The following is a 25,944-nucleotide window of genomic DNA, read 5'->3' as shown; positions in this document are numbered from 1 at the left end:
CCAGCAACATCTGGGGACTCCTGTCCGAGAACCCCTGCCTGGCATAATGCATGGCAGAAGCATGAGACTCGCGTGAACTGTTTTTCTTTCAGTGAATTTTCATTTCTGGGGACTCGGGAACATAAGACGCTGCTGAGTCCTTAGTCCATCTGGCTCAGTATTTTATTTATTTAGCAGACTTATTGACCGCCTGACTTCCTTAGACTCAAGGCAGTTTTGACATAAATTAAAACAACAGTGGGGGGGCGGGGGAGAAAGAAAGGAGGAGGGAGAAACACCCCACACACACACACCCCCAAAGCCTGGCAGAATAGATAAGTTTCCAGAAGCTTCTTAAAGGACAGAAGGGAGGGGGCATAAGGAATCTCAGGAGGCAGAGTGTTCCATGAGGAGGGGGCTGCCACAGAGAAGGCCCTCCCACGGGCACCGGCCCCACGTCCCTCCCCTGGGCCTGGAACTCTGAGAAGGCCCACCTGAGACGACCCCACAGGGCAGGTTGAAGTTGGACGGGAGAGGCAGCCCTGAAGGTACACAGGCGCCAAACCCTGAAAGGTTTTCTAGGTGATAACCAGCACCTTCAGCTGGACCCAGAAGCAAACTGGCAGCCAATGCAGCCACCTCAGCAAAGGTGAAGCACGGTCATATTTTCTGCTGCCCATAAGCAGCCGGGCTGCAGCATTCTGGGCCAGCTGAAGCTTCCGAGTCGTCTTCAAAGGCAACCCCAGGCAGAGCATATTGCAGTAGTCCAACCAAGAGGTGACCAGGGCATGAGTTACGGTTGCCACTGCCAGGGCCTGCCGGGTCGAGGTAAGGCCGCAGTTGGAGCACCAGACGAAGCTGGGCAGTGTATTGTCTTCTACACTGACTGGCAGTAGCGCTCCAAGGTTGCAGGCAGGAGTCTCCCTGAAGATGCCGCCAGGGACGTTCTGTGCGCCCAACAGATGCTCCCCTCCTGAGCGATGGCCCCACCTGCCTTGAACCCATCTTGTAGAGACTGGCTGACATCCTGACTCAATTTACTCAAGGGAGCCTCACTGGAATCCACAGGACAAGCTGCCTTTTACATTCTAGGTCAGACACAGGGAGTTGTGCACTTGGCACACACCGCTAATCCCGAGGGCCATTTATCTGCACGTGGCAATGATGTGCAGAAGCAGTGACTTGGCCAGAAATATCGGCGCACACCCAAAACAAAGTCACTGGTGGTCCGAAGGGGCAGTCTGCTCTCGATGGCCCCCCCCCGCCCGCCGCCGCCCCAGATGTCAACCCCAGCAATGAACGGTGCTTTTCAACCTGCAGCTCTCTCTCCCCAGCCTCACAAACAAGGTCAGATTCAAATCGATTTGTTTTATTCATTTAAATACAGACTTACATAATTTAGGAGGGATCCGCATCTACAAAGTTTACCTGTGCACTGAATCTTTTAAGAGTCTATTTGCACACTACGATACAGCAGATGGCACCCCCTTGAGCAGGACGGGGGCTCCTGCGCAAGAGAACCAGATTCATTTCAGGATCGGTTTGCCCTGACCTCAAGCCTGCGCGGCTGCAGACTCTGCTTTGACCGGGCTCCAAGAAACGCCTGCCTTTTGCTTACATGCTTAAAGACGCGCAATATGTTCACATGGAAACTACCACGGAGGAGGCAGCAACCCCACAGGACTCTGAAGTCTTGACTTCACTCCAAAGGATACCATTCATAATCCAGATTGTTCTGCAAGCACCTGGCCCTAACCAGACACAATGTGCACAAAGCTTTGCCAGGCAGGGCCCTTCCAAATTCCACGCCAGCCACTTCTTTCAGCTCCACCAGACAGTTGCATTAGGACAAGAGCCCCCATCCCTGGGTCCCCAGAGGTTGTTGGACTACAACTTCCATCACCCCCAGTAACAGCTGCCTGGGCCACTGTAGTCCAACAACCTCTGGGGACCCTAAGTTGGGAATCGCTGCACAACTTCAAAGCAACCATAGGGGGGAACCACACGGACTCTACAACTTCGGACAGACTCCAGATCTCTGGGATGGTCCTGGAAATAATTGCGTGCTCATCTCTCATCTCTATCTGCTCCCCCAAGTCGGAGGCTTCAGCACACAGAACATGGTGCAGGCAGGCAGAAGCCAGGCACTGCTAGACTGGCCTGCAGCTCCGGGCCATTTCTAGGCCAGTCCGGGGATGAGGAGTGGGCACAGAAGCACAGGAGGAGGGGGAGGGAGGAACGGCAGAGCGGCAAGGGTGATGAAGGGCGCGAGAGAGTCTGCCACAGCATCTCAAGCCCCAGGAGGCAGCAGGGAACGCAGTCAGAGATTCCAGCAGCAGCAGCAGCAGCTTCCTGTGGGGGACAGACCCAGAGCAGAGGAAGCGCCATGGCCAGTGGTGCCGGGGGTGAGTAAGACGGGGTCGGCCCCAGGTCCACGTCCATTCAAGTGCCTTCAGTCTCCCACCCAGCCAAGCACACGCCAAGACCGAGGAGCTCCCGAGTTGCTTTCTGCTCCAGCAGGGCCCAGTCTGGGGGGGGATGTGGGCTGCCTCGGAACCAGCCCAGCCCACGGGGAAGCACGTCCTCCAGTCCCGCCCTTCACCTGCTGGGTCTCCACGCTGGGACGGTCCTGGTACCAGAGACAGGGAGCCTTTTCCCGGCAGCACCCAGACAGGACTCTTCGTTCTAGGGACGCAGGGACATCTCTGGCCAGCTTGGATGTGGCTCTCCAGCTGACTTCAGCCTTCCAGGATTAAGTGTGAGAAGGGTTAGGGTCACTTGGGAGCCATCTGTCCATGACGCGTCCTTTCCACGGTTTGGGAGCCAGAGCCACGTGCTGGTGGAACAAGCTCCTCAGCTAGCAAGTGGCTGCAGAGGCAGAAGGCAAAGGGTCAGACGAAAGGGTCTTGAGAAACGTCTTCACCTATGAAAAAGGGAAAAGCAAAAAGCTCTTTAAAGCCACCCAGAGCAATGTGCCTGGGCCCTTGTGGTCATGCCCATTCCAGGGAACAAGGGGTTCAGTGTCAGGCAAGTGGGCAGCTGATCGGGCCACCCTTCATGATACAAGCTTCCGTGTCACACAGCACACACTCAAGGCAGAAGCAGCTGGCCTGGGAAGCCCCTCACCTGACTCACAAGCTTCCCTTGCTCCCTGGAGTCATTCTCAAAGTCCTTTGTGACATTCAGCAACAAGACAGGAGCATTTCTGATGTTTTCAAAGTGGATCCTGTGGGAGCAAAAAAACCACAAGCAGAAATCCTGAGTGCCCAGCCCTGGCTTTGCAGGCAAAGGGCCCTAGGTTCAACCCCCAGCAGCATTTCCAGGGGAAAGTGTTTGCCTGAGACCGTGGAGAGCCGCTGCCGGTCAGAGCAGACAAGGGATGGTCCAATAGTCTGACTCAGCGGGGCAGCTTCCTGAGTGCACAAGACACCTGTGGGGCTCCAACTGTAAGGGCCACTGCCAGCCCAGTAAGGCCTGGGCTGCCCTCCTGCAGGAACAATCGCGCGGCTTACTCAGTGCTTTTCTTCATGAGCCAGTTTTCATGCTGGGCGTGGAGCTGCTCCAGGTATCGCAACTGGACCTCCTTCTCTTCAGGCCTGGCTCTCCGGTGCAATCTCTCCAGGCAGACCTGAGGAGGAGGAAGAGGAGGAACGCGGTGTTCGCCAAGCAGCACAACGCACATCACACAATGCCTGCATGGCCCTGAACCCGCCGCATTTCCCACTTTCCTGCAGTTGTGTCTAGAGCAGGGATTGCCAACCGGTGATACTCCAGATGTCTTTGTATTTTGTACTGTTCTTATGCTGATGTTTTAAATCTTTAATCAGATTTGTTTTATGTTTTTAGCTTAATATGTTAATTGTGTCTTTTTTACAATCTTGTTTTTAAATTCTGCTGTAAACCGCCTTGGGGATGTTTTAATGAAAGGCAGTATATAGATCTAACAATAAACTAAAGTTAACAATAAATAAATGTCGCTGAACTACAACTCCCATCATCCTCAGCTACAACTTACTGTGGCTGGGGATGATGGGCATTGTAGTCCAGCAACATCTGGAGTACCACCCATTGGGAACCCCTGGTCTAGAGGCATGCTTCAGTTCCGTACCTGAAAGGGTTTTCTTTGAGAGCGTGCAAGAACCGAGCACTCTCCAAGGCGCCCACCCCCACACCTCGTCAGGAGGGGCAAGCCTCCTGCCCGGAAACCCAGCGAAAGGACTCACAAAGAGATGCAACACCGAGCCTCCTCGGAAGGAGGGGATTTTAATGGTCCAATTGCACACCGAACGCACAGAGGCCACCCAATTACCCGTCCCCCATGGAGGCCAACTGGACGAAAGGAGCAAAAACAATTAGGGGAGACCTCAAGGGGAACCTGGGCATAGAAGGTGTAAGGCCCAGCACCTGTCCGGTCAGGGCCTCTTCCTCGGGAGCTCGAGCCACTTGCTCAGTCAGAAAGCAGGCCCTTTGGGAACCCAACGAAGCGGAAACCCCTTTCCCCCTCCGAAGCCCAACCCAGGACTCCGCTTCCTGGCTGTGGTGAAGGCACCTCCTCGGCACGCAGCAGATGCACCCTGGGGCTGGCCCGTCAGCGCATCCCCACAGGTACCTCAGGAGGCGCCCGGAGGTAGAGGAAGCCGTGAAGGCCCAGCTGGTCTCCAAATGCTTGCAGGAGGAAGGTGTGCCAGTCCTGGTAGATGACCCACTCGATCTCCGCCAGGTGGCCAATTTCAAAGAGGTTTTTTGCAAAGACGTATCTGGGGAGGGAAGAGGAGGAGTCCGTGCAGTGCAGTGGTTAGTGGAAGTGCTGGGCCACGGCCAGGCAGACTCAAGTGGGCAGGTGTGGCTTTTTTAAGGCCAAACTTTGGGTTACGGCCCATCTGACCCACGAGTATACCCCTTAGGTTCTGGCAACAGTGCGAAGCCATGAAACTCACTAGGTGACTCTGAGCCAGTCACTTCTCTCTCAGCCTAGCCTACCTCACGGGGTTGTTGTGAGGTTAAACATAAATCATGCACACCACTCTGGGCTCCTTGGAGGAAGAGCGGGATACAAATGTAAGAAGGAAGAAAGAAAAATAAGGCCCGTCCCATTAAGCCTCCCTGAAGCAACACCCGGGGAACCCCTCTTGAGGAGTGCTTGCTGTGGGACCACTGCCCTTTGCTGCCCACAGTGGGACCCCAAATGTCCTGTCCAGTTCTGAAGGGGGGGGGGTCTCCATCCACACGCCTCGCGACCCCTTGCCCCACTCGGCTGCTGCCCCCAGAGACACGCCACACAGGCCTGGCACCATACCGGTCACTGTAGACGGATCGCTCGAATATCTGCACAGGCTCCTGCACCTTCAGGGCCCGGGCGGGCAGAGGTGCCAGCTGGGCCTTGAGCCGACTCAGACACGAGTACGTCTGGAAGGTGTAGGACCACCGCGAAGGCTCCCGGTAGACCATCTGCAGCAAGTTCCCCGTGCTCTGAGAAGGCAGGGCCTGGAGGGGAAGGGCAGAGGCGGGTGATTGAGACGGAGGGGCTGGGGGTGCCTCTTCGGGGGGAGCTGCAGTAGCTGGGCCCACATGCACGTGAACGGGGGCCATAACCTGGCGGGGGGGAGGGGGGGCCTGCTTGGCATGAAGAAGGTCCCGGTTCACTCCCTGGCAGCATCTCCAGGTAGGGCTGCTGGGAAAGGCTCCTGCCTGCAACCTGGGAGAGCTGCTGCCAGTCAGTGCAGACAATCCTGAGCTAGACCGACTAATGGTCTGACTCAGCAGAAGGTAGCTCCCTATGATCCTGGCTCCAAAGCGGTGCATTTCTCTAGCTCCCTATTTCAGGCTTTATGCAAAACAAACATGCCTGCCCTCTCTTTCCAGATGGCCTGCAACTAAGAAGACAGTTGACACAGGAACAGAGGAAACTGCCATATACTGAGTCAGACCGCTGGTCCCTCTAGCTCAGTACTGTCTACACGGACTGGCAGCGGTTTCTCCAAGGTTGCAGGCAGGAATCTCTCTCAGCCCTGGCTTGGAGATGCTGCCAGGGAGGGAACTTGGAACCTTCTGCCCTTCCCAGAGCAGCGGCTCCATCCCCTGAGGGGAATACATCTTCCAGTGCTCACACTTCTAGTCTCCCATTCAAATGCAACCAGGGTGGACCCTGCTTAGCTAGAGGAACAAGTCATGCTTGCTACCACAAGACCAGCTCTCCTCTCCTAAAGAGAGATTTCCTAACTGCAAGAGCTGTTTGACAGTGGAACAGCCCGCCTCATGCAATGGTGGGCTCTCTAGAAGTTTTCAGACAGGCTGGACAGGGATGATCCAGCAGCATCCTGCACCAGCAGGGTGCCTCCAAGGTCCCTTTCAACTGTGGCATTCTAGGGTGCTGTATTATATTACATGCAGCTCCAACTGCCTTTATGGCTTTACAGTACAAGTCAAATATCACAATAAGCATCCCCTCCAAACTCCACCCCCCCCCACTGCCGCCATAGCAAAGACCCAGGAGCAGCACCCCCCATAAGACTCTGTATTCCAGTGGTGAGAAGGGAGGAAACGGTCCAATCCTGCAACCTGGGGCACAGCAGTAGAGAACTGGCCCGAAGAACTCTCCCTGCCCCTCCTTCCACCTGGTCAAATGAGCAGAGAGTCATTTGAGATTCCAAATGACTCTGACCTGGGAGGTAGCAAGCTTTCAAGCAGCTCAGAATTCTTGTACAGGGAGGAAATAGGAGTCCTGTGGAATGCTCAAGCTTGCAACCCTAGCAATATCAGTTGATCGAAACCAAGGTGCAGAAGCAGAAAGGTGCAGTTGCTTATAAACTCTGCAGGTTTTTTACTTGACCTCTGGATGGTGCCCCGCGGCCTCAACCTTCTGCCATTTGGAGACCGGCTCTGCAGTCATATGCCATTCTGGGAAAGCTTTCCTGAGTAACCTCACAAACGTGGACTTCCCCACAGCTGGGACAAAACCAAAAGAAAAAGCGCGTGCGCCCATTAGTCAGCTTTTAACAGAACTTTCTTGGATTTCTTTTCTTTTCTATGCAATAAAAAGAAGGTCTACAAAGGAGATTTGCTCAGAGTGGCATCATGCATATTTCCGTGCCACTATAGCATGTGACTTGAAGCTCAGAAAGAGTTTGACAGAAGCTCAGCAAGTGGATAAAGTCACCGCACAGCATAGTGAAGAAAATGAGCAGCAGTTCTGATGTGGCCTCGAGGGGCAGTTCTGGTGTTTACTGGAGGCATCAATATTCAGGAGCATGCAGGAGGAAGCCGCCACCTACAGAGTCAGACTCTTGGACCATCCAGCTCTGTGTTGTCTACTCTGACAGGCAGCAGCTCTCCAAGGCCTTTCCCAGCAGTCCTACCTGGAGACGCTGCCTGAGATTGAAGCGGGGACCTTCTGCACGCAAGAAGGCCTACCACTGAGCTGCCGCCCCCTCCAACTTGGATGCTGTCTCTTGGGGTGGCGCTCTGGGTGTATTTATAGTAGCTGTGGGAAAGAGGGTTCGCTGCTGCTGCTGCTGATCCTAAGGAGCTGGCCAGGGCCAGAGGTGCCGCTGCTGCCTCTCCTTCTCCTTCTCCGTTGGCTCCTCTCTCTCCCTGCCCCAGTGTTCACAAGAGCCAGGCAGCAGGCTGCCTGCCGGCTGGCCATTCATCAGGTAGAGCTGTGTGGTTAACCGTACAGCAGTACCTGACGAATGGCCAGCCTGCAGGCAGCGGGGGGGGGCGGGAGAGAGGGGCGCAAATGGAGCTCTGGGAAGCAGCAGAGGCCGCTGCGCCTCCTCTCGGATCCTGAGGCCGAGCCACGCCTGGCTCTCTTCCTAAAACCCCGGAGAGAGCTGCTGCCAGTTGGGGCCGAGCAGAATGAACCAAAGGCCTGACTCCGGATCGGGCAGCTGCGTACTGCACGCAGCAGGGTGCAGGTCCCCGCCCAGCATCTGCGTCCCGCCCCCGCCCGACTTCGCCACCCCCCAGGATAGATTTTCCTCCCCCCGGGAGTGCCCTGACCACCCCCCCAAAACCTGCTCCCGCTTCCCTTCTGCCTGCATCCCTGAGATGGAGCTCTGCCTGCAGGGGGCCCCTCCCAGGCCCGACCCGGGACAAGGCAGCTGCCTCTGGGCACGTGCTGCAGCCCCCCAGGGTAGACCTGCCCAGTGATGGAGAGGGGCACTCTGCACATGCCTAGGCGCCCGCTGCTCTGGAACCTCCCCGCACGCAGCCCGGTTACCGATGTTGCCCTCGACCGAGAGCCTCTTGCCGGCCCCCGCGCAGTGCCAGCCCCGCGCCCCGGCCATGGCTGCGCCAGAGAGCAGACCGAGCGCTCGTCGTCGTCGCCGCCGCCGGCATCAGCAGAAGGCCACTGCGCACGCGCCGCCAGGTCGGGGGCCGAAGCCGCTCGGGTCCTCCCGGAACACGCGGCCTCCAAAGAGCTCCCGCTCACTTGGTGCGAGCGTTGAGCTCTGCTATTCAAGCGACACCGGAACGCGGCGGCCATTTGCGGGGCAGGAAGCTACCTGAGCCTATACCCAAATTAAAGCGAAATAATTGCTTCAAAGTAGGTCCCGTGGAGCAGAGTCCGGCCTCTAGGCGTGTACTGCCAGCAGATGAAGTGGCCACACGGACGCAAAACTAAACTTTTGTTGAAAGGCTCTAGGCGCGGCGGGGGGTGGGGGGGGAGCGCTCCAACCAGTCGCATAGCAAAGACACACCTTTTAAAGTGGAGATTCTCTTCTATTTAGCAGAAGGAGGAGAGCAACACAGGCCTCATCCATCCCCAGCACAGCATCCCTCCACTGGCTGCTACTGGCGTCTGCTTTATGTTTCTTTTTAGACTGTGAGCCCTTTGGGGACAGGGAACCATCTTATGTATTCTTGGTTTTTCTTGGAAAACCACTTTGGTTGAAGAGTAGTACATAAATATTTGTTGTAGTAGCAGCAGCAGCTTGCTATCTGCCCCATTTCTATTTCAAACACATGTGGGACACAGTTCACCTGCCCATCATGCACTTTTGCCCCTTCTGCCCCCCCCCGCTCAGTCCCCCCCCCCCTGGTGCCACCACCTCCGCTCTTCTCTAGGAGCCCCAGAACATGCACTTAGACTCATTTTATTTGTTTGTATATTTATTTATGTTTAAATCTACCCACCTCTGATGCAACATGAAGTTGTTCTTGGGAAAGAGGCCCCTCGCGAATGCAGCCACAGCTCAGCATCTCCGCCCCGGCTGCCTTGATTTCATCATCCCGCACATCAGCCAGCCCTGGGGCCACCCTCAGCAGGCAGCCAAAGAGTCCACGGAGAACCTTGCAGGGGGAGCAACGTCCCAGGAGGATTTGGGGTGGTCCAAAGTTTATTCTGGGGCACAGGAGACTTCCCTTCCTTGCCCGTGTATTTCCCCTGGCATTCCTGTGGGCAGACTGTGTGTAAATGCCATACACCAGGTGCACTGCCAAGCAGAGGGAGGAGACCTAGGTCATTCTGGAGCCTGGAGCCCCTCCCTCCCCTGCAAATTAAGCATCATCCTGCTCCGCCGGGCAACCCCACCACCCGGGACAGACTAAAGAGGATTTGAGGGTCCCCAGGGGTTGTGGAGGGAGGCCCTGGACTTCAGCCCCACGGTCCAGGGGCAAGAGTGCCTCTGCTGCCAAGGGAGGGCACCTCCTGTGGGTGGCAGGGGTGGGTGCTGCAGGGGGACACTTCCGGGCTCACAGGCAACTTTCCAGAGGGAAAGGGTGGCATTACTGCCCGGGGAAGTGGCGCTGTGTTCCCACTCCCCAGACAACACACAGCTCCCTCCCTTGGTCCTGGCTGTATAAAGGCCCACCCAGGTGGGCAGGCTTGCCTGAGGGAACCACTGAAAGGGCCAGACCTGATTAAACTCATGATGTGGGTGGGAAGCCCATAATGGGCCTCGCTCCAGCTGCTGCTGGAGTCACAGGAGCCCAAAGGCATCCCTGAGCCAAACTGTCTTGCCTGTGATATCTTCCCTGCTAACTGTCTCCAAGAGGATGACACAGAGTTGCCCCCTCCTCCACCAAAGGGCTGAAATGTACCCATGACTATAATTTAGCCTGATTGAGGCATGACTGAGGCCTTGCACACATGCGTTTGCGTGAATGAGGATGCATATACATTCGTTTGAAGAGTGGCTCTGGGTACCAACCCACCCGCTCCAATGCAGCATAAAGAGGGGAAGTGCACTGCTGTATGCAGATGGGGCAGAACATGTGGGGAGCCGGGGCTTATGGACAGCCAAGAGGGCAAATGCGTTTATGGTGGCCTGTGCTTTCAAGGATGGGAAAACAGTGATTGGGGGGAACAAGACAGAAATGTATAAAATTATGCATGCTGTGGAGAGAGCGAATAGGGAGACACCTCCCCCCTTTCTCATAGTATAAGAACTTGGAGTTATGATGTTCATGAAAGTGATGGAAACAGTTTGGTGGGGCAGGTGAGGGGATGCCAGTCTGGGGTTCTCCCCAGGAAAACGTCACAGTCTCTGCAGCCGTCTTTGTAGCATTGCTGCCCACTGTGATGGCTGCTGCCTGCCATTTTCTTTCCCAGAATGCACCAGGGGTTCCCGGTGCATATCACTGGTGGTGCTGCTGCTAGTATGACAGCAGGCAAAAAAATTAATGGCAGCTGGTAGCCATCACAAAGACCAGCTGCATTTAAAGCGCGGTCCACCTGCTCTCTGCCGAAATTGTGCAGTTTTTCTGTATAAAAAGGGAGGGGGCCTGCCATCCCACCACCACTGGTAAGCTGCTCCTCCAACCCGTTGAACATTTCTCATATACTTTTGCGTGTATCAAAGTTTCTCTCCTCACCAAAGGCCCAGCACAGAGAACTTCAGAAAAAGTTATTGGGGGTGAGGAGATATCGGCCCCGACTTTAAAAGGGGGTGAGGAGAGGTCTCGTCAATGGCTATTAGTCATGAAGATGGCTATGTGAAGCCTTCATGTCCAGAAGCAGTAAACCTCTGCCAGTTACTGGGGAGGGGGCAACAGCAGGAGAGAGCCCTGGCCACTGCAGGAAAGTGGGTGCTGCTCGTCTGGATGATGGACCCTCAACTCTCTTGCTCGTATTCCCAGCCAGACCTGCCTGCAGTTCTATGACAGACGGGAGCAGGGAACGGAGGACTTGAAAAAAGTTTTAATGCTTATTGAAGAGAGAGAAAGAATCACAAAGGAAGAAGAAAAGGAGTCTCCAGGCTCTGGCAGAACCCGGCTCTGGTCTTTAGAAACACTTCCGGTGCACAATTGAAGGGCCGGCCTCGTCATATTCCGGTTTGCTGATCCACATCTGCTGGAAGGTGGAGAGAGAAGCCAGGATGGAGCCTCCGATCCAGACAGAATACTTGCGCTCAGGAGGGGCAATGATCTGTCAAACAGGTGCAAAAGAGAGTCAATTGGGCTCATGCACACTTCAGTGAGGAGTGCAGCAAGAACGGCAAAAATAGTCACAACCACCTAGTGTGAAAAACCGCAACGGCTGTAGCCCTAGGAAGTGCTGCCAGTGGTACCACCATGTCCTATATGAGTCTCTCAAACGTACGAGGAGGGTTGCCCCCTTGAGACCAGGCCCGGCTCTTCTGGCTTTAAAGAGCAATTTGATCTTCAGACGTTTGCAGATAACATGTATCACTAATCTTGAAACAAACAACAACTTTTTTCAACAAAAGTTTCCAAAGCAGTTTACATAGAGAAACAACAAATAAATCAGATGGCTCCCTGTCCCCAAAGGGCTCACAATCTAAAAAGAAACACAGACAGACACCAGCAACAGTCACTGGACGTACTGTGCTGGGGGTGGATCGGGCCAGTTACTCTCCCCCTGCTAAATAAAGAGAATCACCACGTTAAAGAGGTGCCTCTTTGCCAAGTTAGCAGGGGTTAGGGTAGCAGAGGAAGCGCTTCAGCTGTTTATTTCTGCACATCAAGCTACCTTTAAAAGCACAAGAGCAAGTCAGGCCATTCTTTTCTGGTCAGTTGGCAACCATATCAGGAGGTACAGGATTAAGGCTCAGCAAAAAGGCAGAACTAGCTGGAAGCCCCCCTTCAGGACCTGATGATCTATTCAGATTGTTCAACACATGCCAAGTAATGCAGATTTGCCCATCTGAACTTTCATGTTCAAAGTGTGACACTTTCCTCCCAGGTAGCAGGCAGGATGCTAGGGTGTGTCCCTAAGGCAAAGAGACATGAACCCCCAAAGAAAAGACCCCAGACATGCCTTGATCTTCATTGTGCTGGGAGCCAAGGCTGTGATCTCCTTCTGCATTCTGTCTGCGATGCCAGGATACATGGTGGTGCCTCCCGAAAGGACGTTGTTGGCGTAGAGGTCCTTACGGATGTCGATGTCACATTTCATGATGGAGTTGTAGGTCGTCTCGTGGATGCCAGCAGACTCCATACCTGTGAGAAACGGTACAGGGTCAGTGGCGGGTCCTTCCCAATTCAGATGGGGACTCCGTAAGGCTGGTTTCGATTTCCATCAGCATCAGCTCAAGAAGGTGTTTGCACTAGCAGTTCACTGCGGGTTCATCCACGGTGCCTGCCCCTGAGGGGCTCTTGGGAAAGAAAGCTGGTCTCGCGATAGCAAGCATGGATTGTCCCCTTTACTAAGCAGAGCCCACCCTGGTTTCCATTTGGATGGGTGACTACCTGTGAGCACTGTAAGGTACTCCATTGAGGGGAGGGGGCCATAGCTCAATGGTAGAGCCTCTGCTTAGCCTGCAGAGGGTCCCAGGTTCCCTCCCTGGCAGCAGCATCTCCAGGTCGGGCTGGGAGAGACTCCTGAGCCACTGCCAGTCAGTGTAGGCAGTACTGAGCGAGAAGGACCAAGGGCCTGACTCAGTAGAGGGCAGAAGAAGAAGAGACATAGGGGGTCGTAGGAGGAGGATTGTTGAGAGTCGCTTTATGCACAGTGCAGTTCCTTCAGTGCTAAAGTGCCAGTGGGGATTTGAAAAGCAGCTTGCATCCACCTCCAGGATTTGCATATGCTCAGCCATCCCCAATTATTAGAGACCCGTCCCCTTTTCTGGATCCCTATCCCTGAATGCCCTGTCCACGGGTGGCTAGTATGAGTCACTCGCATTGTCATCATCCAGTGTCCTGTTTAGCCCCACCCCCACCCCTCCGCCCACTTTATCTCTAGAAGTGAACTCTCTGAGTGGGGCGGCTGGGGCAGCAGCTTAGTCCACGGGGCCGGAACACGCCTAAGGTCCTGTGCACTGCCCAGCTTCCCATTCCGAACTGTTTTGTGCTAACAGATTGTAGGACCATTCTGTTTGTAAGGCCCTGGTGGCGCAGTGGTAAAACTGCCGCCCTGTAACCAGAAGGTTACAAGTTCGATCCTGACCAGGGGCTCAAGGTTGACTCAGCCTTCCATCCTTCCGAGGTCGGTAAAATGAGTACCCAGAATGTTGGGGGCAATATGCTAAAATCATTGTAAACTGCTTAGAGAGCTCCGGCTATAGAGCGGTATATAAATGTAAGTGCTATTGCTATGGGGCATTTTTCACAAAAAGTGTACTTGCTGTTGCAAAGACAATGAACAGAGGGGCCTAGAGCAGGCAGAGCAGAGCCCTTAGCAAGGTATCACTGGGGAGGGGGCTGGAGCTTGACAGTGATCTTTGGTGTAAGAACTGGGGCATTACAGACGGATCCTTATTTTCGTCTGCAAAAAGTTGGATGGATACACAGTTGTTTCTGCTGCTCTTTAATTTGCCTTCATAAATCAATCCATCATGTATTTTATCCTTGTGTGGAATCCTACTTTAGGAGTGGGAAGGGTTTCTTCACCACCATATCTCCCTGTCGGGATCTGTTCCAGGGTGGTTCAGGCTGAAACATCTAAACCAATGACCCAAAAGCACACACAAGAGATCCGATGGCCAATAATGCAACATAACACATATAAAATGAGTTTCATATGATAACTATAATCCCACTAAATAAATCATTTGTGAATGGTAAGCACAGATAAATATATATATATATATATATATATATATATATATATATATATATATATATATAAGACAGCCAGCATGGTGTCGTGGTGAGAGTGCTGGACTAGGACCGGGGAGACCTGAGTTCAAATCCCCATTCAGCCATGATACTAGCTGGGTGACTCTGGGCCAGTCACTTCTCTCTCAGCCTAACCTACTTCACAGGGTTGTTGTAAGGAGGGGAAACTCAAGTATGTAGTACACCGCTCTGGGCCCCTCGGAGGAAGAGTGGAATATAAATGTAAAAAATAAAATAAAATAAAAATACACATCCCATCCTAGACAACATAAAGCATGAAATATAATAAATGGCACACCAATAACGTTCATAACACACTACAAAATCCAACTCATGATGCATATACTAATTTACTGAATTATATTACTCCATTTTATATGTCATGTTATACCATCTGATCTTTGTGCATGATTTCAGGTCTATGTTTCAGATCCTTATACATTAGGGTTTTTTATGTTTGGGTAATATGGTGACTTGGAAGAGTCACCCCACATGGATGGTATCAATCCATGCACCTAATTAGAAAAGGGTCCCAAGAAGAGTGGAAGAAACCTGGTGTCCATCGTCCCTAACTTCAGGCACTCTGACCCCTGCTCCGAAAGGTGTCCCTTGACTCTCTGCCTCTCAGCCCAGGGTCAGGATGGGGACTCACCAATAAAGGAGGGCTGGAAAAGGGTTTCTGGGCAACGGAATCGCTCGTTGCCAATGGTGATGACCTGCCCGTCAGGGAGCTCATAGCTCTTTTCCAGGGAAGAGGAAGAGGCGGCTGTGGCCATCTCGTTCTCAAAGTCCAGAGCCACGTAGCACAGCTTCTCCTTGATGTCACGCACAATTTCCCGTTCAGCTGTGGAGGAGAGAGGCAGGTTATCCCACAGGCCACCTTACTATGGGTGGGGCAAGTCGAGGAAGGGGCAGCCGACAGATGGCACTGCCTGGACTTTCTCTTGGGCAAACCCCGGCTGGAATGGATAAGGACAACAGCAGGCTGGTTCACAGGCAGGAGAACTTCCCAGGGGATATGCCCCCCTGTGTAGTTAGTGGGAAGGGAGGGGCCGCTTGGACTTCATTGCAGTGAGTCTGCAGTCCTTAACACTGGCTGGGCAATTGTTTTGTGGGACAGGTTCTGGGGCAAAGCTCTGGAGACCAACTTGCTGTTTCCTGCTGGTTGGAGGAACAACTTGGAGAGTCATAAGGATCTGGCAGGTACTCATGTGGGAAATTTCCCCTTTCCACCTGAGGGGTAAGAGGGGTAAGGCGTCACTGTTCCCCCCTCCCTCCCCCCCTTTACTCCCCACTGCCCCTGCTTTTACTAGCCAGAGGCAGCAGCACGTGCTACGTGGGTGCTGGACAGAGACAGAGACACACAGATTTCTGCAGAGCCAGGAACTGAAGTGGCCTTCCCAGAGGCATCTCCCCCCCCCCGCAAGAAACAGGGTGCTGGGCTAGGGAGGTCTTGGGCCTGGTCCAGCAGGGCTCTTCTGAAGCAGCAGCCCTGTGGAGTGCAAGGGTTGGTGCTCTGAGGAATTGGGGGCTGATTGCTCTGCTCGTTCCAGCCCCATCCAATGCTCAGCTTCTCTGTGTATAAGTCAACCAACTATTGCAAAGATGCCCTAAACCTCCAGGGAATTCTGCTGCTCCAAGGGAAACCGGGCAGTCCGGCACCTCTAGAACTTCCCACTGCTCAGAGAAAGGGGGTTGGGGCCAGCAGCAATACTTTGGTGGTGGAGCCCTGAACTGGCTCAGTTCAACAGGAGGAGAAATGAGCGGTAGTTCAAACAGAGGACCCTTTTGTTTTGCAAAACCAAACAGACCAATCCCACATCTTGAGGGCCAAGAGGCATCACATGACACCAGTCTGTGCAGGGGCTTCCATGTGCATCTACTGAACAGAAATCACTCCTCTTCCAACAGCCTCCATCTTCGGGAGGTGTCGGTGGGGTGGGGAGTAAATGGCTTTTTCATATAGTGGATCTCCATGTCAGGAAAAGCAAGGTCACCACTGCCCCACTCAAGGTGCAGTCTGGCCGATCCAATCCCTCCTTACCCGTGGTGACAAAAGAGTAGCCTCTCTCTGTCAGGATCTTCATGAGGTAGTCCGTGAGGTCACGCCCAGCCAGGTCAAGGCGCATGATCGCATGGGGCAGAGCGTAGCCTTCGTAAATAGGAACGTTGTGAGTGACGCCATCACCGGAGTCCAGCACGATCCCTAGAGACGAGGAGAGAAGCAATGCTTTGACGAGGCCAAGAATCCTGGGTCTTTCTCTTTTGGCACCCAAACATTCTCTGGGGGACAGAATGAGCTGCTGAACAGCTTTTTCATTTGATCATAAAGTGCTTATTCTGGCAGACAGAATGCCAAAGCCAGGATGCAAACCACAGTACCTCTGCTAATATAAGAGAGAAACTGTAAGAGGTCCTTCAGATCATCACAATAAAGGTGGGCTGCATCAGAAGAGACGCTAATAGCTGTTCAGAGATCTCACCTGAACTCTCCTCCTAAGTATGTCTGATGACTCACAGGTGGATGTGAGAACTGCCCGCAATGAAACTGACTAATGTTCTTAAAGCAATAATTTGTTGCCATGGCCCCTCCCCACAGAATGGAAGGATAGGAATCGTAGTCTGGCCACATTTGTGGGTCCAGGGTTGGGCACCCTGGCCCAGACATGAGGAATAGGGCTCTATGGTACCCGGAGGCCTCCTGCCAAGGACTTAGTGGGACCGATCTACACTACACACTTCTATCATTTCATACCAGTGGCGGCTTCTCCCAAAAAACCTTGGGAGGGGAGCTCACGTTTGGTGAGGGGGGTCAAGAAGTCCTTGCTATATTTTGTTTGTTTGTTTGTTACATTTTTATACCGCCTTTCTGCCTTGACGAAGGCACCCAAAGCAGTTTACAACATTAAAAGAAAGCTAAATTACAGAAGATTAATAAAATGTCTCAGGCTGTTGGTCTTTTCAGGAGCTGAGGACAAGAGCTCCCTGGCCTGGGCACATCCTTTCTTGCCTTCCTCTCAAGATATATGCTGCATTCTATGGGGAGAGGCCACCGCTCAGTGGAAGAGCAGCACCCATGTTGCTTCCAGAAGGACCCAGATGCGATCTCTAGCATCTCAAGTTAAAAGGATCAGGGAGCCGATGATGGGAAAGGCCTCTCTCTGCCTGAGACCCTGGAGAACCACAGCGGGTCAGTTTGGGGCTAGACTGCTGTGCCTGCTAAGAATTCGGAAGCCCTCTGAGAGACAGAGAGAGAGGGCTGGAGGCGATCAGGTTTATGGGCAGCCAGGAACTTCTCTTCTCTTTCTTGGCAGCTAATTGCCCCTAGGGCAAGGGCTCCCAGATGTGGCCAAAGGCTGCCGTGGCTGCTGGGGATGATGGAAGTGGCCCCACAACATCTGGGGACCCATGTTTCAGGGCTCCTGCCCAAAGGGTTGAGAAGGGGAGCAGTAGCAAGCATCATGAGAGAGAGAGAGAGAGAGAGAGAGAGAGAGAGAGAGAGAGAGAGAGAGAGAGAGAGAGAGAGAGAGAGAGAGAGAGGAGGCAAGCAGAGCTCAGCCAGGGAAAGGAGACATCCCTGCCTGTTTGCCTACCACATTTTCTTTTATTGTTTATTTATTTATTGTTAAATTTATACCCCGCCTTTCATTAAGAAAATCCCAAGGCGGCTCCATCCTCCAGCTGGACTTTGCGGGGGCTTTGGAATGCTCAGCAGCCAAAAGCCTGGTTTGCCCAGGACTGTGTGGTGTGAGGAGGGTGGTGAAGCTCTTGGAGACCCCAGTCCTCCTCCTTAGATCCAGAGTCCCCAAGAGGGAGCCACAGCTGAAGCCGTGTCAGTCTACAGTACAGACATTCAGAACAGCTGCTCTCAGAGGGGCAGGGACCGTCTTCCTAGGTAGGAATGCAGTTTGCCTGCCACACACACACACAGTTCAGCTCCTTCTCAAATCTGATGTGGCGTTCACTGACTGACTGACCGACTGACCGACCCAGAAGTCGAACTTCCAAATACCAAAGTAGCGAAGCAAATTTCTCACCAGTGGTACGGCCAGATGCGTAAAGGGACAGCACAGCTTGGATGGCAACGTACATGGCAGGGACGTTAAAGGTTTCGAACATAATCTAGGAGGGGAAAAGAGAAGAACAACACACAGTGCAGGGGCCAGATGGCAGAGTCTGCAGCCCTCGGGGAAAACGCCTTCCGGAGCCACCTTGGTTCTCCTCTGGCAGCAAGAGTTGGTCCCAGAGAGGCAATGGGGCAGGAAACCCACATGATGCCCTTTTCCTTCTAACACTGACATGGGGCATAATCCATGGGGAAGCTCTCTTGTGCAAGCCTCGTTGATATGCATGGAGGTGCTCTTACACAACTCCTGTTATCTAAATGGGGTTTGTGCAGGAGAACCTCCCCATGGGCCAGATTCCTTAAGGGCACTCCAAACCCACCGCTTGAAGCACCCGCCTTGTGCTAGGACTGCCTCTCCCGGGGATGTGGCCAGCCTCCCTTCCTTGCACAAACCACACCTGAGGCATGCCCTGCGACTTCCCCTGCAGCGGCCTGAGCCTGCTCTGGAACTTTGCATGGGATCTGGGGGCCCCTTTCTTGGACTGCACAGCTGCTTCACTGCATGCCCCAACACATAGCTTTGCCCCCCCCATTGCCACCCCCAAGCAACCGCTTGAGCTTCCTGTGTGGCTGGCAGGAGCAGATGAAGACGACCCCCCCCTTCCCACGGCAGCCCCAGGAAGGCTTACCTGAGTCATCTTTTCTCTGTTGGCCTTGGGGTTCAGGGGTGCCTCTGTGAGAAGCGTGGGGTGTTCTTCGGGAGCCACGCGCAATTCATTGTAGAAAGAATGGTGCCAGATCTGTACAGAAGGAGCAGGGCAGAGCTGAGTGAAAGGTAGCCAGGATTCATACAACCAACTCCATTCGTTCTCCAAGCGCCAGAGGTTCAGGGTAGCAATATTTATTTATTTATTGTTGCATTTCTATCCCGCCTTTTGTTAAAAGACAACCCCAAGGCGGTTTACAAAAGTTAAAAACACACAATAAAAAGGCAATAAAAACATCAAGCTAAAAAAATATAAAAACATAAAAAAGGCATAAAAACAATACAAGTAAAAACACACAGAAGTAGTAAAAGTAATAATAAAAACAATACACACTTCCACGTTATATTTGTCTTTGGGTTTTCTGTGTCATGCCCCACAGATTGCTACTCAGAGAAGCAACTCAGATGCATGTACATTTCAGATACATTTCAATTTTGTTTCTATTCCTTCCTAGCAAGGCAAAGGACTGCTGTCAATATGCCTCTTATGGGAATCATTTGGGAAGCAGACGACATCCTGAAACGCTTCTAAGGTATTTTTAAAAGTGAGTTAGAATGTCATCGGGAATGCGTCAATTGCCATTCATATCCTTGTCACGAATATCAGAAATGTTAATGGAAGAATGAGGTCTCATGAATAAACATACACATTATAAAAGACATTGGGAAGCCTTTCATTTCCAATGGGAACAGAATTACATCCCAAGAAAATGCAAGGCAGGAAGTTTTGGAGATTGTATAAGTAGGGATGCCTCAGAGGCAGGGTGCCTCTGAGTACCAGTTGCAGGGGAGTAACAGCAGGAGAGAGAGGCATGCCCTTAACTCCTGCTTGTAGGCTCCCAGCGGCATCTGGTGGGCCACTGTGTGAAACAGGATGCTGGACTAGATGGGCCTTGAGCATGAGCCAGCAGGGCTGGTCTTATGTTCTTTATTTACCTGCTGTTGTTTTATTATCATCTATTTTAATACAAAACCCTCTATTTTTTTTTTTAAAGCAGTAAACAGAAACCAAAGTAGAGTAGAATTTCTCAGCGCACCTTCTCCATATCGTCCCAGTTGGTGATGATCCCGTGCTCTATGGGGTACTTGAGAGTCAGGATTCCTCTCTTGCTCTGGGCTTCATCCCCTACATAGCTGTCTTTCTGGCCCATTCCCACCATCACGCCCTAAGGGACCAAGAAGAGAAACATCAGCTCCCACCTTCATCCCCAGGCAAGAGGGAGAAGAAAACAGTCTCTTTAGAACCTGACACTTTTCACAACCACCTGGTGCACTTTTGCCTTTTTCATTCTTCGACTTCAAAATCTGGCCTCTTCTGAGTTAAACGAGTGTCCCGTCCCTCACCCCCACCCCTTGGGATTTTTTTTGATTTTTTTAACCATGGGGTTGGAGAAGCATCCTGGTGGCCAGGAGTGTGACCCGTGCAAGCCGGGGAATCTTCAGCCACAAGCTCACTAAAGGCTTTCTCACCCCTTTCCACAATCAGAGTAGAATGATGCGGGTCTTGCTTACAAGAGAGTCTTGTAAGGGTTAGAGAGGACACACATGTGAAGGGCATGGAACCCTGGAAATCCACCACAGAGAAGCGCAGCATTGCTATTCACCAGTCAAGAGGTTGCAAAACAGACACTGCACAGGCCTTTGAATGCAGCGCCATTCTGGAAACCAGGAATGCTTCACAGTGGGCTGCAGCCCCTTGCAGACCAGCCTGATGAGTCCGCTACAGCCGACCAATGTGGACTGCAAAAGTCCCACAAACTCTCGTAATGAAGGGTGATGGCTCTTCAAGGGCAGCTGTCCTTTCAAACCCCCCCCCCCGCTCCATGGCAGTAGCGGCTTGTCCTGTGGAGCCAGGGGGGCGCTGAAGGAGGCACAGCTGCCTCTGCTTCTGGGCCGCTCAGGTGGCTCCTCTCTCTCCCGCCCCGCCTGAGAGCTGCGCTGCTTGCAGGCTGGCCATTCGTCAGGTAGAGCTGTGCAGTTGACCACACTGCTCTACTAACGGATGCCCAGCCTGCAGGCAGAGCAGCTCTCGGGTGGGGCGGGAGAGAGGGGACCAACCTTTGGCCTCCCCCTGGCTCGTTAGGACAGGCCGCTGCTCCTGCGGCATGGATGGAAGGATGCTGCCACCAGCCCCGCTGCCGTGCAGTCAGCACTAGCCGCAAGCCGCCAATCCCCAGCAGGCAGGGAGGACACCACTTCTCAGGTCCTAGTTTCGCTGGAACAGCTTTTAAACAAAAGCTGCACCAACCAGCACCACCCGCACATATCCCAGTCAAAGAAACCGTGCGGATGGTTGCACAGTGGGCTGCCAGGGTCCTTTCCACTCAGCAGTCAACCACATCCTTTCTAGCACCCGCTGCACTTGCATTAGCTGCTGGAAGCATGAAGAGCTGGGACTAACTGTGGCCAGTTCAGCCAGACACCCCCGGACCAAGACAGAGGCCTTCAGTTGTGGTCAATGGACACTCGGACGGAAGCCCTTGTTCTCTGGAGCCCTTGATGTCCAGCAGCAGCTCATGACCAAAATGTTATCTCTGCTTCCATCTAATTATTTGGATAATAAACTATTATATTTTATTAATGTTAATAAAATATTTATTATTATTATTATTTCTTGTTTACACAGTCAGACAGGTGTTATTGACTGGTTTGTTTTATCCAGACATCGAGTCCTTCCCAAGGACCTGGGATGCCAGAATTTTATTGTCAATGGTTATAGATATCGTCGCAGAATATAGGCTGTTCCCAGTAAAGCTGCTTTTTGTAATTGGCTGATGGTGATTTCTGTGGCCCCTATGGAGTTGAGGTGCTCTTCGAGGTCTTTTGGAACTGCACCCAGGGCGCCAATGACCACTGGGATTATTTTGGTCTATTATTATTTCTTCTTCCCAGGAGAGCTGGTCTTGTGGTAGCAAGCATGAATTGTCCCCTTTGCTAAGCAGGTCCCACCATGGTTTGCATTTGAATGGGAGACTACATGTGTGAGCACTGTCAGATATTCCCTTTAGGGCCGCTCTGGGGAGAGCACCTGCCTACTTGCATGCAGAAGGTCCCAAGTTCCCTCCCTAGCGGCATCTCCAAGACAGGGCTGCCTGCAGTCTTGGAGAAGCCGCTGCCAGTCTGGGTAGACAATACGGAGCTAGATGGACCAAGGGTCTGACTCGGTATAAGGCAGCCTCCTCTGTTCCCATACCACACTCAGCTCCTGGTCCTTGTTTCCCAGCGGGGAGAAAGACCCACAAACCCACCAGACCAGGTTTGCTGAACGGGGGCTGTCACGAGGCCTTCACCTTGGCCTCTTTGTGCGAAGGGCTTGGGACAGCAGGACACCCACAGCCCGGGCTCCGGAGCAGCTACCGCGAGGCAAAGCACCCGAAGGGCAGGCAGGACACAAACCTGATGACGGGGACGGCCCACGATGGACGGGAAAACCGCACGGGGGGCGTCGTCTCCAGCAAAGCCGGCCTTGCAGAGCCCAGAGCCATTGTCACACACCAGGGCGGTTGTCTCTTCTTCACACATGGCTGAGATCAGAGGTGACAGGATGCCAGGGACCTAGGAGAGGCCAAGGAGGAGGACGGGGTGGTCACGACTTGGCAGGGCAGAGCCAGCAACTGCAGGGAATAATGATGGGCAGGTACCAGGCTGGGAGGAGAGCAGGGAGGCAGGAGGCAGCCCAGGACCGTAGCCAGCAGCAGACCAGCGGGACTGGCCAGAGGCGGAGGCCGGCCAGTCAGAGGAGCCAGCAGCCGGCCCAACCTGCTGCCCTGAAAGGCTCTCCAAGAGGGCCCCTCCCTGCATTGCAGACCCAAAGGAGCGCCTAGCAGCCCTTCCCTCCCGAAAGGGAATAGGGAGGATTTTGTCCTCCCTCTCTTACAACACTAGAACCAGGGGCCATCCCACTAAACTGACTGCCACCACGAAATTTAGGACCAACAAAAGGAAGTACTTTTCCACACAACGCATCCTTAACCGATGGCATTCTCGGCCACGGCATGTGGTGATGGCCACCAGCTTGGATGGCTTTAAAAGGGGCTTGGACAGATTCATGGAGGACCGACCAGTCTGTCCATGGCTACAGGCTGCCTTCAGGCTCAGAGGCAGGATGCCTCTGGATACCTGTTGCAGCAGGGGAGCAACAGCAGGGCATGCCCCCCTCCCCTCTTGCCTGTGGGCTTATCAGGGGCATCTGGTGGGCCACTGTGGGAAACGGGATGCTGGACTAGATGGGCCTCCTTGGCCCAGACCCAGCAGGGCCAATCTGGTGTTCTTATGGAGTCCTGGGAAGTGGAGTCCTGCAAGTGTGGCCAGGGACCCCGAAAGGAATGATGGATGCATCCAGTGAACTGCAACTCCCGGGATTCTTGGGCCAGGTTCATCCTACGGTGGTACCCATAGAGTCTTGCTCCCCGAGCATCATCTTGGTAGCTCCCCTCTGACTCCTCTCCAGCCTAAGGTGCTGGAAGTGGCAAAGCAGCCATGTGGGCCAAGCCACACAGAACAAGCCTCACATCGGACACAGCAGACTACATGTCACAAGGCCAGTGGGAAGAGGTGGCTGGGCTGGCCTTGGGCCTGGCAAGGGGTTCTGAGACAGAGAAAGCACCTTCCACTGACCGCTGTTTCCCTGTGTAAAAAGAGCGTGGGGACCAACCCCTTCAGCAGGGAATACTGAAATGCCCCCAAGCACTCACTGCCACAGTGGCCACTAGCTGGGATGGCATTAAAAAACAGATAGGACACATTCACAGAGGGGACCAAGGCTTTCAACAGCCACTAGCCATGATTTGCAAATGGAACCTCCATGTACAGACACAGTAAACCTTAAAGATCCAGGCCCCAGGCCCACAGCTCCTCTTCTGATAATTAAAAAAGCACACAGTTATTATTGGGGGTGGGCTGTGATTTAGTTTAAAGTCTCTGATGTTACAATACAGCACCGATGATAGGAATGCGGAAGCAGCCAAGAGCCAGGTGAGGCTAGGAGCTCCCTTCTCCCCATCGCACTCTGCCCAGAGGCCTCCACAGCTGCCCTTCCTTGAGGAGGGAGGTGGCTGCTGAGATTCGGGGCTCTGGGCCATTCACTGGAGGCTCATGCCCCATGGGCCACCCCCTAACAGCACCCCTGGTCCAAAGCATGGCCAGAGGGTAAGTTCAACTCGGACCCCATAGCTTGTTCCACTGGTTTCTCTCGATTCACTAGCCATATTTATCAGAATGTGGCTCAGATCAAAGTGAACAGTCAAAATCAGTCTAAAACTTGGTAGCTCCAGTTTTGATGTTTTTAAAAAATTGCTTCCTCTACTGGGAAAGAAATACTCCGATGTAAATGTAAATCAGACTTAAACTTTTATGGATGCCTTCAGTAAAAACATTCTCCAACAAGCAGCAACACTAAGATAGTCACAGCACCTGTACAGAGAGGAGGGTAAGAGGCTGGTCGGTGCCCCTGAGCATGTGCAGAGTGCATTTCCCTAAACACTAACTACAGAGAGTTCTCACACATGGAAATTAAGGGAAGGACCTCCAGACCAGAGGCTGATGTTTCCAGACAGTCATGAGCTCTGGTGGGATCTATTTTCCTAATATTAAGCACTGTTTCCACAAATTGCCTGGGGGACAGGGTCAGATTATTTCCCGAAATCTCCTTAATTTTGATTGGCTTCCTGAGAAGATGCAACTTGACAACAAATTTTATTCTTCGTCTTCTTCACACACAAGTTCTAGTCCTACTATCTGTGCTCTGGACACTTCCTAAACCTCGCCGCCGCCCCCCCCGCCTCCACCCCCACCATTTCTTGTGCAACAGCCTCTGATCTCCCTCCACTCATCCCAAAAGCAGCAAGCATGAATCAGAGCGAGCGAGCGAGCATAGCATTCCACTCCAGTCTGGACGAGAGTAAACAGAAACATGAGGTCCAGCACAAGCTTTTCCCAAAAATGGAAATAATCTTCCCAGGGCCTGACTGCCCCCTCCCAAAAAAGGCCACTTCCCATACGGTTCCTTCAGATCTGGACACAACATGCTCTTTCTGCAGAATTAAGAAAGATGAAGCTGTCACAACGGATCAGCAGCTGAGACTGATTTGAGCCAGTATTGAAAAGGAACACAAACGTCTTAAAAGGATCCAGAGGGAAGGGAGAAGCTCTAAGCAACCAACCCCATATCTCCTGCCCAGAGCTTCACTGCCCCTTCCAGGATTGTACCCCACACTGGAAGCTCTGGAAGGCACAGTGCCTGTACAGCAGGCTAAAAGCAGCAGCCACAGATGTGCATCGGCAGAAGCGGGGCAGCCATGCGATTCCTTGTGCCTCTTGCAGCTCACACTTAAGGACACACACACACACCCCACAAAAGAACCAGAGAGGGAGAGAGGCCAGCCCAGCTCTTCGGTGAAAACACAAAGCTCAGGGCTCCACATTCCACCAAACAGCCCCTCTGGGTTTCATCAGGAGAAGCAGATCTAGCCAGGGAGAATCAGACAATTGCTTCCCAATCCATGCCCCATCATCCAGTTCCCAAAGAGGCAGAGGTGCATGCAAGGAGCTGTAATGCAGGTGCCGTCCAAGGCAGGTGCAGCAACAGCAAGCGACCCTCTCTCCATCACTCTGGCAGGCCCTGGCGTTGGCTCCCCCCACCCCACCCCACTGCAAGACTGTTGGCGTTAGCAAAATCTTTCTGTGGTTACTCACCGAGTGGACTAGAGATCTCCTTTCCTCGGGGACTCTGTTCTGACGATGCCTTTGGTATAAATACCAGTGAGACGATCAACCCTCAGAGGCGGATCTTCTCCTGCCCAAGACCCTAAAAAGGCCAACGGATAGTCTGTTAGCCATATAAGGTGTTTTATTTCATTATATTGACCTTGGGCTGGTGGTAGAACAGAGCCCAGTGAATTATGATTGCAAGAAAAATGTATGCAGGAAAAAAGCTGGAAGGCAACGCCCCATTTGTGAATCTGCTCCTTTTATGCTACACTTCAGTAAACAAGCAAAGGGCCATGTCCTTATAAGCTGCACTGGAAAGGAAGCAGCAGCACCTCCAGGCATGGAGGTGAGGAAGTTACCAAGAATGGCCAAAGTTGGCCCCTGGCAGGAAAGCCAAATGGCATCC

At 53.0% G+C, this 25,944-nt stretch overlaps 2 protein-coding genes across 8 annotated transcripts; both read right to left on the bottom strand.

The window, feature by feature from the left end:
• Nucleotides 1–1,332: 1,332 nt before the first annotated feature.
• DGUOK (deoxyguanosine kinase) lies at nt 1,333–8,413 on the bottom strand. 7 transcript variants are annotated; one of them, XM_053270181.1, is made up of 7 exons: nt 8,152–8,413; nt 6,809–6,924; nt 5,276–5,463; nt 4,589–4,736; nt 3,492–3,607; nt 3,106–3,205; nt 1,333–2,847 (listed from the first exon to the last, which is right to left on the bottom strand). In XM_053270181.1, the coding sequence occupies exons 2-7, from the start codon at nt 6,866–6,868 to the stop codon at nt 2,833–2,835; spliced, it is 627 nt and encodes a 208-aa protein (XP_053126156.1). In that variant the 5' UTR covers nt 6,869–6,924; nt 8,152–8,413; the 3' UTR covers nt 1,333–2,832. The 7 variants fall into 7 exon arrangements, with proteins under 7 accessions (XP_053126156.1, XP_053126155.1, XP_053126158.1 ...); XM_053270180.1 differs by having other exon boundaries at nt 1,333–2,902; nt 8,152–8,410; XM_053270183.1 differs by having other exon boundaries at nt 1,333–2,902; nt 8,198–8,400.
• A 2,691-nt stretch (nt 8,414–11,104) lies between these two features.
• On the bottom strand, nt 11,105–25,642 carry ACTG2 (actin gamma 2, smooth muscle). The gene is made up of 9 exons (XM_053269875.1): nt 25,524–25,642; nt 22,227–22,385; nt 19,868–19,996; nt 18,754–18,864; nt 18,036–18,120; nt 16,043–16,204; nt 14,651–14,842; nt 12,200–12,381; nt 11,105–11,347 (listed from the first exon to the last, which is right to left on the bottom strand). The coding sequence occupies exons 2-9, from the start codon at nt 22,350–22,352 to the stop codon at nt 11,204–11,206; spliced, it is 1,131 nt and encodes a 376-aa protein (XP_053125850.1). The 5' UTR covers nt 22,353–22,385; nt 25,524–25,642; the 3' UTR covers nt 11,105–11,203.
• Nucleotides 25,643–25,944: the final 302 nt, after the last annotated feature.

This window comes from Hemicordylus capensis, chromosome 8 (assembly GCF_027244095.1).
Source record: "Hemicordylus capensis ecotype Gifberg chromosome 8, rHemCap1.1.pri, whole genome shotgun sequence".
Lineage (NCBI taxonomy): Eukaryota > Metazoa > Chordata > Lepidosauria > Squamata > Cordylidae > Hemicordylus > Hemicordylus capensis.
The sequence above is the reverse complement of the archived record's forward strand: the minus strand, read 5'-3'. Positions and strand labels throughout refer to the sequence as shown.